This window comes from Mirounga leonina, unplaced genomic scaffold (assembly GCF_011800145.1).
Source record: "Mirounga leonina isolate KUSES-001 unplaced genomic scaffold, KU_Mleo_1.0 Mir_170, whole genome shotgun sequence".
NCBI classification, from domain to species: domain Eukaryota; kingdom Metazoa; phylum Chordata; class Mammalia; order Carnivora; family Phocidae; genus Mirounga; species Mirounga leonina.
In genome coordinates this window covers 7,209,239-7,220,357 of record NW_023270433.1, presented here as the reverse complement: position 1 = coordinate 7,220,357, position 11,119 = coordinate 7,209,239, and the positions used below count along the sequence as shown (strand labels likewise).

The window sequence follows — 11,119 nt, the reverse complement described above, 5'->3', positions numbered from 1 at the left end:
GACCAAGACGGGGTAAAAATGGCGGAGGGTCAGCTGGGCCTTGAACGGCAGGGCAAGCCGAGGCAGGGCCCGCTAGTGGCGTCGCGCGTCTCCACGGCGACGGGACTCGCGGCCCGGACGTGGGCGGAGCTTCGGGCGGGGCGGGGCATCTCTGTGACGCCAGGGGCTGGGCCTAAATGGCGAAACCCGAGAGGCTCCCGGGGGGGTTTGAACTGGCCAATGGGCGAGCTGCCGACCGGGTGTCGGAAAAGGAGGCGGAAGCGGGGAGGAGCCGCCGCGGGAGCCGGACTGCATCCGCCGCGGCGTCTCCATGGCACGGCCCTGGCCTCCGACTTCAACGACTTCATAAGGAGACGTTTCTGGGCGCAGCCGTGTCGCTCCTGGTGAGAGGCCGCCGGCAGGCGGGATCCCGGGCGCTCCGGCGCGCTCCGCGGCCCCCGCCGGGCCGCGTCCCCACGGGCAGCATGGCCCCCGCCGGGGTCGTCAGCCCCCGTCGCCCCCCGCCCCCCCGGCGGCCGCCCCCGCCTCCAGCCCCCGGGCGCGCTCGTCCGGCTCCCGTCAGAATGTGGCCCCCGCCCCGCCCCCCCGGCGCGGGCCTTCTTCTCCTCCCGCTAACGGGCGGGCCGGCCGCCTCCCTCCTAACCTGGCCTCCGGCAGGACTCTGCTCCCTCCTCCGCCGCCCTCTGGCAGGGCTTCACCCTTCTCTCTATGGGCAGAAACTGGTCCCCTCCTGCTCGCTGGTGGGTGGTCGTCCACGGAGACAGGCCCCGCGCCCCCTGCCCGCCGGTGGGCGTCGCCGCGGCCGCCTGTCCCTCCCTGCGGGCCGCGGCTCGGCAGTTATTGTCCGCGCCTCGTAGGCAGCGCTATCCCCCGGCGGCCGCCTCCCGGCCTCCCGACCCCGCGGGAGTGGGATCACCCGTCCAGGGGACGCCACCGGGGGTTCCCTGCACCACCCGGCGTCTGACCCGCTCCAGCTCGGATACTGAATCCTAGTGGTCGCTGGCGGCTGCGCCCGGGAGGATTTTCCCTCCGCCGTCGGGGGTACCCCTTGCGGCCGCGAGCACCTTTCCCCTGCAGCTGCCGCCCCTCCCGCCTTCAAACACTATTGGTCCTCTCTGGGTGTCTATTCTCCCGGGAACGCCCCTTCTCCTAGGAGACAGTTGCCCTGGTCCCGCCCCGAATATCCCTCCAGCTCCCTGCGCGGGTTTCGGCCCTTTGGGGCCCACTTGGGGGCCTAGCGGTGCCCGCCCGCCCTTCACGCACGCCAGCCGGCGCCTCAGGTTTTCCCTCTGGTGGCCCACCCACCTTCTCTCCCGGGTGGGGCCTGGGCGTGGTGGTCCTTGCCTCCGAAGTTCCGTTCCCAGTCCCTCCCCGGAGAGGGGCGCTCCCTCCGCGCCCCCCACCACCTACCGGCCACCCACGCGCTGCTCCGCAGGTCGCTCAGCCTCTCCTATCTCCCCCCACTTTGGCAGGACAGTTGCTGTGCGACTTGGACAGTAGAGGAGCGCCTCCCAAGTTTTCATCCAACTGCCACCCCTAAAGCTTCCACCCTCCTCCCCTCAGAGAGGACGTTTGATGCCGGGCCCCTGAGATTCTCATTGACAAGCCCCTCTGGGTCCCCCTGAGCAGAGCCTGCTGACCCAATTGCCCACCTTTGCGGCTTTGATGCCTAACCATGTCTGCCTCATCCTCAGGCGGCTCCCCCAGGTACTGCCAACGTGGGGGGCGCCTCCGCAGAAGGGCAGGGGCAGGTGGTCAGGGTCCCCCAGGCCAGGCTCGCTGGAGGCTTCTCTTTTCAGCTTCCCTGTTCTGTGTATTGAAAGTCTGGAACAAAACATTGAAAAGTCATTTTTGAAGGGAAGGAGGAAAAAAGTGCTTGCTCGCAATCCCAGCTCTGCCTCCCTCTTGCCCTCCCTTCCCCAGGTGCCCCAGTTCCTCCTAGCACACAGGGCCCCCATTGTCTTCATGGAGTACTAGGCATAGGTCCTTTTTGAAAGGAAGCTACATGTAAATAACAGTGATGTAGGAGTTAATAAGGTGTTGATGCTGTCCAGGTGATTTGATGGCAAGCCCGCAGGGGGAGACAGATTTCCCCCATCTGTTGGCTTTTAAGTGAGGAGGGAAAAAAGAATCTGTCTACTCAGATTTGGTATTCCTCACCTAAATGATGAGTAGGATGCAATAAATATTTTTTTCTTTTTCGTCAAGGTGTGCTACACATACAACAGGATGCATGCTAAAGGGCTCAAGCATTTTTCTGTTGCATTTTTAGGTTGCATTATTCTCCCCTAAGTATTTGTGGGGAGGATGGAAGTCCTATTTGGAGGCTGTCAGGAGGTAGTGGGATGGATCAGATGAATTTTCCAAGTCCCTTTCTGTCGTGGAATTCTTGGATGCTCTGCTGCCAAATATTGGAGATGAAACTTTTGCTATATTTGCAGACCTGGTGATGGGGCTGTTTATGTATGAACATGCTAAATTGCACATAGTATTAAAAACAAACAAACAAAACCTCTCCAAAACAAAAATAACCCTGCTTCGCAGGATTTTAAAGGGTAGCAAGTAGAATATTTGGGGACGTGGTAACTTTCCATCAGCTTACTTGAATATGTGACTGTTAATTTTATGAATTTGAGTCACAGGGACTTTGTTCCTGGGCCTGCTGCTCTGTCTTTTGATGTCTGTCACTTCCGGAGCATTTTTCCAGGGCCGCTTCTGCTCCGGGCACAGTCCTGGGCACTTTCACCCTTGGCCACACTAGTACCTTGCCTGGTGCTCCCATGCTGCCTGCTTTTTGTCATCTGACGGGATGACAGCTGGGCTTTTCAGCAAAAGGTCACAATACTTGTGATGCGACCGCAGAGGTTAAAAGGCCAGCCCTGCGAATGCCCATCACCCCGTTTCCATCCCCCTGCCGGGTGCACCATGTGTGTTCGGTGGCCATGTAAAGGGAGCCAAGTGAGACCAGACTGGTTCTCCTAGCCGTTCACTCGTGTCATTTCGGGAGATCTAAGAGATAGAAGAGCCCTAGTTTTCTGCTTACAATCTGGTTCTTGTGCCTGGGTGCAGGTTTCCATCGTGCGGGAAGAACGGAGTAACAAGTCTCACGCAGAAAAAGGTCTTGAGGACACCTTGTGGCGCACCCAGTGTGACCGTGACGGTAGGTGACGTGCCCCTGGAGCAGCCCTCCGGTCTCTGGCCCCACCAAAAATGCTTCGGCTCGCCTTTTCCAGGAGCTGCCTTTCCCCGCCCCCACCACTGTGGCCTAGTGCTCTGCTAGAAGCTTTCCTGCATATCCTGCTCATTGGGGGGGTTGGTTCTGGTTTTGGTTTTTTTGCCTGTGCTAAAGCTGCTGGGTGTGAGGAGGATGTCTTCACCTAATCCTTCCAAATTCCAGAAGTCCTGAGAACACATTTTCCAAAAAAAAAAAGAAGAAAAGAGAACGGGGAGGGGACGGGTTGCGGGTAGTGGGGCAAGGGGTGTGTGTGGCTGGGGGGGTTCGGCCCTGCTCGGGTTCTCTTCCGAGTCAATACAACCTTCTCATCTCAGCATTTCCTTTAGCCTCCCGTTTTCCTCATCTTCCACCTGCCTCCTGCCTGCCTGATTGTGCACTCTAACCATGTGGTGTGTGTTCTGTGCTGCCGTGCATGCGCAGATCAGATCACGGGGCAGAAGGAGGCCCCTGCTTTCCAGCTTAGTGCTACACTGAGTCTACAGAGGAGCTCTGCCTTCCAGCAGGCTCGGAAGGAGATTCGGCTCTGAGGACCCCGGGGCCTGGGTTCGCACTCTTTTGGGGAACCCGCAGGTCTTGCAGACCCCTGTCTTGAGTGGACCTAGATCGTCCAGGTGGTCTTCAGCCGGGATCTCTGCGGGAGTCTGCTGAACAGTGCTACTACCCTGGTTCCAGCCTGCATGCCAGTAGTTGGTAGCTGTCCTGCTCGCTTGGTGGCTAGGCTTTCAGTGGCCCCCAGAGGCTGTGAGCTCAGTTTTTTATGCCAGTTTACTCATCCACAGATCAACCTTTTTTGTGTTGCCCTCCCCCGCCTGCCAGAAGCGAAGCATGAGGGACCGCTCTTCAACGCCCCCCTTACATGTTCATGTGGATGAGAACACTCCTGTCCACGTCCACATAAAAAAACTCCCGAAACCATCAGCGACCAGCGGCCAGGTAGGAGCATGCCAGTCGGGCGAGGTGAAGGCTGTGGAGCAGGGTGACCCCTCCCAGCACGGCCTCCTCGGGCTTCAAACTCCACAAAGGTTTGGGAGACAAATGCACTTGCTTTCAGAGGTCGGCTGCCTGGCTAGAAGGTAGGCGGCACTGTCATCCAGAAATGGCAGTGGTAGCCTTAGTCAGAAGAGGCTCCCCTGCAGAGTTGGAAGTGGATGCCACCAGAGGAGACCACGGCCAGCTGTGTGGGGAAGTGACCCTGGGTTTGTCCCTTTCCACAGAAATCTCATAAGCGTGGAATGAAAGGGGACACCGTGAATGTGCGGCGGAGTGTCCGGGTGAAAACCAAGGTACCTTGGATGCCCCCTGGAAAATCATCCGCCCGGCATGTGGGATGCAAGTGGGAGGTAGGCTCATTCTTGTTCAGGCTTTTCTTCTCGGACTGGTCAGGTTCTAGCAGGCCTCAAACTCGGTATGATTCAGGGTCAGCTGTCACTATTAGAGATGTCCCAGTAGGTCCTGTTTAGTGAGTGGCCTGGCTAAACCCTGAAAGTACACGAATGTTCTAGAGCCCTTAATACCACTGCCAGGTGGTAGGTCTCACTCTCCCCATGGACAGACGAGGAAACCAAGGCTCAGAGAGATGAAGTCCCAGAGAAAGTAGCAGAGCTGGAGTCAGGGATGAGGGAGGTCTCATTCTAGAAGTTGCACCCTTGGCCTCTCTGATCTGTGTGTGCGGAGCCACATGTCTTTCCCCGTGTAACCGTGATAGCATCTGAAGCGTACCTCTTATGAGGTAGTCCTCATAAGAGATCATGCGTGTATTCCACAGATGTCATCAAAAGCACTTTTGGAACAATCTCAGGGAATGATTGCCTTCCGTATCAGTTGTCAAGGTGCCAAGAGAATTACTGTCCTTTTTTTTTTTTTTTTTTTTTTAGCCACACCTCAACATGTTTTGCTTATCCATCCATCCATCCATCCGTGCAGTAATTCTTGCAGCATATGTTTCTGGAGACTTGGTGCCAGACACTGCGGGGCCCTGGGGTGACAGCCGCAGACTCGCAGGCATACCCCTCCTTAGGCTTACATTCTAGTCAATTGCAATGAAAAACCTCAGTGATGAGGCAAGACCTTATGGCTGCATTTTAGACAAAGATCTCGTAATCGGGGCGAGTAAAAAAGACCTGAGGCTGCTTTGAGGTGGGGATGGTGCCTGGCTCGTTTTGAAACATTCAGTCTTTTGCCAATAGTTGATTACTTTTAAAATTAGAAATAAAAAATAAAAGTAATTACTCTGAAGTCCTACTTCACGGGTGTGACTCCCTGATTTACCAGTTTTTCCTAAGAGACAAAGGGAGTATGGGGTATTCTAGGGAATAAACGATACAAATAAAAGTGTGCCGACCAGTATGTATGTATGTGTGTGTATATGTGTGTGTGTGTATATACATACATACTTATATATATGCAAATACTTATATAAGAAAGATTGGAATTAAAATGCTGTCTTCCATTTTTTGCTACATGTACCTCACTAATAATCAGTGAGACATAAATGAAAAAAAACTATATTTTAAAAACAAACACAAGCTCTCATTTTTGTTGAATGGAATATAGTTAAAAAGCTCACCGATATCTCATGTTGACAAGCATATGAGAAATCAGCAAACCTTTTTAGACCATTTTGAGAGGATGGTGAAGCTATTTAATAGCTGTGGAGCATTTATCTAAACATTGATGCTATGGTTCGGGTTTTTAAAAATTTTTTTCCAGATATTTAAATTTTTAATCTCTTCACCCCCTGTGGGGCTTGAGCTCACAACCCCGAGATCGAGATTTGCACGCTCATCGACTGAACCAGGCAGGCACCCCAAGGATGCTATAGTTTTATATCTAGGAATTGATTCTGTAGTTTTAGGAGGGGTATGCCTGCGAGTCTGCGACTGTCACCCCAGGGCCCCGCAGTGTCTGGCACCAAGTCTCCAGAAACATATGCTGCAAGAATTACTGCACAGATGGATGGATGGATGGATGGATGGATGGATAAGCAAAACATGTTGAGGCGTGGCTAAAAAAAAAAAGGACAGTAATTCTCTTGGCACCTTGACAACTGATACGGAAATTTATCCTTAAAAAGTCACAGAAGAGTACAGGGATGATGTATCAAGATGTTTGTAAGAGAGAAAAATTGGAAGCAACCTAAATGTCTATCAGGAGGTATTGGTTAAATGATGATACACTCATGCAGTGTACATCCATACAATCCAAAGATGGATTTATAAATGATGATGAAGCACAGAGCCACACAGCATGTAGAGTTTGGCCCTATTTGTGCAAAAAAGGGTGTCTGTGGGGCACCTGGCTGGCTTAGGACACAGAGCATGCGACTCTTAATCTTGGAGTTGTGAGTTTGAGCCCCACATTGGGCGCAGAGCTTACTTTAAAAAAAAAGAAAAGAAAAAGAAAGGACATCTGTATCCATGTGTATATGCATATGTTTGTATATGTATAACATTTTCTGGAGAGATATACAGGAAGTAGTAAGCAGTGATTACCTCTGGGTTGGAGGGGGCTTTATTTTTTATGGTCTGCTTGAATTTCATTATAACAAGCATATTATATTTTATAATGAAAATTGCTTTTTAGGGGCACCTGGCTGGCTCAGTCGGTGGAGCGTGTGACTCTTGATCTCAGGGCCTTGAGTTTGAGCCCCACGTTAGGGGTGGAGGTTACATAAAATAAAAAAATAAAATCTTTAAAAAAAATGCTTTTTTAAAAAACCGAAAAGACTTGTAGTTTTGAAGTATACATTGAAGATCTGCCACTATGGAAATTGACCTCCCTGTTGACCGAGGTTGCTAGGAGCTATGGTCCCCCTGGAAAGCTCAAATGTCCGCTTTCAGTCCTCTAGCTGCAGAATCCTAGGAATGGAGAAGCCCAGGGAGGTGACTTGTCTCTCAAATAGTAGCTGTATTTCATGCAGCCCTCTTGAGCCAGTGCCTTTCCCCTTCCCAGTGGTGCTCTTTGTTTCCGGAAAGACCTAGCCTGACCCTTTCCATTGTGGACAAGGGAGAAAGACCCTACGGTGAGGAAATATGGGATGAGCTGGGCATGGACCTCAGAAGCTGCTATGTACATGTGGGGATTCTTGTTTGATTTTTTAAAACCCCTTCTGGTATAGATTGATCACCTTTGGGAGAAAGGAGGTCTGGGTTTTTTCTCTACCCTATTATTGAAAGTGATCTATTTTTTATTATGGGAAGTTGAAAATACAGACAAATAGACCGTCACCTGTAATCTTACTACTCTAATGCGGCTGCTATTAAGTTTTAAAAGCTTTGTGTGAAAAGTATTGGAAAGTACACACATCAGAAATGTATTGCTTGATTGATGAATTTTTACAAACAATATACCGTGTAACTGCTTCCCCGCTTAAGAAACCACATCATCACCAGCTTCCCCAGAAGCTCCCCTCTGGTCCTGATGCTGTTATTACCACCCCCCAGGGGAACCACCCTCCTGAAACTGCTAACATTTTGGTATATTTACTGTCACACTTTTTCCTGTGCATAGTTTTGGGTTTTAAAATATCATTGTAATCATACTACATATTGTCCTATTATCCTTCTTTTAAAAATTGCAAACTTTTTGTCTTAAAAAAGCAATGCATAGTCGCTGTTGAAAAATTAGAAAATCCAAACCAACACAAGGAAGAAAGTAAAAAACACCTGTCATCCCACCAGTCTGAGAAGAGCTCTGGAACTTCTCGGTGGAAGTCTGCCTGATCTCTTCTTATGAAGAGACTCCTTGTTTTGATTTTTGTAACAATGGGACCATATTTCACTTTTTTATTTTATTTTTGATTATATTCTTTTTTAACATTTTGACTATATTTACATTGCACATTATTTTTTAAGGCAGTATTCCATTGTGTGTATATTTGTACCGTGATATATTTAACCAATACTCTCTTGTCATACGTTTGTCTCTATCCTTGCCTTGATTTTATTTATTTATTTATTTACTTATTTTTTATTTTTTATTCTTTTAAAGATTTTTATTTGTCAGAGAGAGAGAGCACAAGCAGGGGGAGCAGCAGAGGGAGAGGGAGAAGCAGGCTCCTCACTGAGCAAGGAGCCTCATGTGGGACTCGATCCCAGGACCCTGGGATCATGACCCGAGCCAAAGGCGGACGCTTAACGACTGAGCCACCCAGGCGTCCCATCTTGCCTTGATTTTAAATATTGATTCACATTCATAAATATTCTTGATAAGTCCCTAGAAATAGAATTGCCGGGACAAAGGGCACATGCAGTTTTAACATTGTACCCTGTTAAGTCCTACTTGTTTGGCACAAGAGTTACTCTCTTACTGAATACTCCTTTTATTCTTCTTCCCCTGGAAATTGGCACAGGTTGGCCACGTCAGCTAAAGAGGAGCACAGAACTGTACAAAAAATGAGAAATAACAATTACTTAATGCAACAGAATAAACTTACAGACTGAGAGAGTCAAGTTCAACATATCAGAAACCCATGGAGACCCTGGCTCCCAGATTATGATATCTTTCTATCTGGAGTCTTACAAGCAAAGGGTTATACAGCTTTACATAAACTTTTCAGAGGGGCACATGCCTTTTTTTTTCTAAGATTTTTATTTATTTATTTGACAGAGAGAGATACAGTGAGAGAAGGGAACACAAACAGAGGGAGTGGGAGAGGGAGAAGCAGGCTTCCCGCGGAGCAGGGAGCCCGATGCGGGGCTCGATCCCAGGACCCTCAGATCATGACCCGAGCCGAAGGCAGACGCTTAATGACTGAGCCACCCAGGCGCCCTGGGGCACATGCATTTGATTTAAAAAATACGTATTTATGCTGATGCATTTAAATAAATATTTTCCAGACATCATACCCTTTCGACCCCTAAATTATTCAGTATGCATTTTTTTTTTAAAGATTTTATTTATTTGAGAGAGAGAATGAGATAGAGCATGAGAGGGCGGAGGGTCAGAGGGAGAAGCAGACTCCCCGCTGAGCAGGGAGCCCGATGCGGGACTCGATCCCGGGATCCAGGATCATGACCTGAGCCGAAGGCAGTTGCTTAACCAACTGAGCCACCCAGGCGCCCCTCAGTATGCATTTCTAATAATATTTTTCTATGTAACCAAAATAACAGTGATTAATCCTAACAACTTTATTTCTTATTATCATATATCTGGTGCATACTCAGATTTACTCACTTGTCCCTAAAATACCTTTCATAGCAGATTTGTGTTACTCGCAGCTATCCACTGTCACACATTCATACTCACTTAAAAGACTTTTGACTTATTTCCCTTTTACCCTAGGTATATGAAAACATCTCTTGCCCCCAAATTTTGCCAACGTGGGGTATTATTACTATTTTTGCCAGTCTGTTCTATCCTTTATTTTAAACTTGGCATTGTAACACAGGTTTATTTCTTGGTAGAGAATCTTCAGAAACCTCATGTAAACGTGGGTAGGTAACGTTCCATCGAGAAGGCCCGGTGCACTGTCCGTCCTAGGGTCTCTGGGGCCGTCCCTCAGCGGTTTAGCTCTTCCCGCCTCCGTTGGACAAAGCAGGTGCGCTGGAACCGATGCTTGCTGCCTTGCCTTATGAGTTCACGTGTCTCTCCTTCCTCTGCATCAGAATCCACCTCATTGTCTGGAGATCACGCCACCATCTTCAGAAAAGCTGGTCTCGGTGATGCGGTTAAGTGACCTCTCTACAGAAGATGATGACTCGGGTCACTGTAAAATGAACCGTTATGATAAGAAGATTGACAGTCTAATGAACGCGGTTGGTTGTCTCAAGTCTGAGGTGAGGGAGGTGGGGGCTGGAGTAGCTAGGGCCCTGAGGATGTGACAGACCGCCCAGGTCGGTTCCTGGTGGCCTGCTTCCTTGGGGCTGTCCGCCTGTGGGCCTCCCGCCCTTCTCAGCACGCTGCCCAGGGCTTCAGATGCCTCTGAGGAGGTAGCCCCGGGGCACCGAGCACTTAGCCCGGGGCCTGGCTCTGACCCCACCTGGTGCTCTGTATGGACGCCCTGGTTTGACTTGTCACAGCAGTAGATGAAGCCAGTGGGGGTATCGCCCCCATTTTGGAGATGACGTGACTGTGACACTGGGACCTCTGTTCCCCATTTTTACACAGCAGTTTGGAAAGAGAACAAAGCCCCAAGGAGGTGAAGGAAGTTTGTCGTCAGTTGGTAGGCTCTGTCTTTGGGCAAGATCAAGACCCAGGTCTTGACAGCTGACATGGCCTGTGTCTTTAATCCCCTGCCCTGCATTTGGGGCTCATGGGCCCACCTGGAGAACCTGGGGCTGGCTGCCTGGCAACAGCCCTTTCTCCAAAGCCCGCGGAGCATGGGCCTTTTTGTGACACCTCCCCTGTGGTGTGCCAGTGAACCACGGTCTGTATCCTGGCTCTGTCCCCAACCAGCAAGTCGGTCACTTGGGCTCTCTCTGTACTCGGAACTCAGTAACAAGGAAATGAGATGAACAGTGTCTGTCCCTCATCTCTGTGCTGATCAACTGAGATTGTGCCCAGCAGGACCTAAGTACCTATGTGTCTGTCACTCGGAGGTGCCCTTAACTGGCCCAAAGCAACGGGCCTAGCAATGTGGCAGAGAAGGAGCCCCCCCTCAGCGGCCCCTGCCCGCATGCTCCCGCACAGGTCAAGATGCAGAAGGGTGAGCGCCAGATGGCCAAGAGGTTCCTGGAGGAGCGCAAGGAAGAGCTGGAGGAGGTGGCCCACGAGCTGGCCGAGACCGAGCATGAGAACACGGTGCTGAGACACAACATTGAGCGCATCAAGGAGGAGAAGGACTTCACCGTGTAAGGCGGCCCCGCCCCGCAGTGTGCTCCTCCCGCCCGGCCGCCGCAGGCCCTGGGAACGGCAAGCGACGGAGGCAGGCCCGGGCGCCGTCCC

The 11,119-nt window shown here is 50.9% G+C and overlaps 1 protein-coding gene across 3 annotated transcripts in view; it reads left to right on the top strand.

The window, feature by feature from the left end:
* The first annotated feature begins 219 nt into the window (after positions 1–219).
* Positions 220–11,119, top strand: part of ODF2 (outer dense fiber of sperm tails 2) — a 33,535-nt gene continuing 22,635 nt past the window's right edge. The window contains exons 1-6 of one of the 3 annotated variants that reach the window (XM_035015700.1): positions 220–383; positions 3,070–3,160; positions 4,052–4,168; positions 4,450–4,518; positions 9,841–10,011; positions 10,865–11,025. In XM_035015700.1, the coding sequence (XP_034871591.1) occupies positions 220–383; positions 3,070–3,160; positions 4,052–4,168; positions 4,450–4,518; positions 9,841–10,011; positions 10,865–11,025 (773 nt within the window). Of the gene's footprint in view, positions 384–3,069; positions 3,161–4,014; positions 4,169–4,449; positions 4,576–9,840; positions 10,012–10,864; positions 11,026–11,119 lie in introns of all 3 variants that reach the window. The other 2 variants (XM_035015699.1, XM_035015701.1) reach the window with 2 other exon arrangements.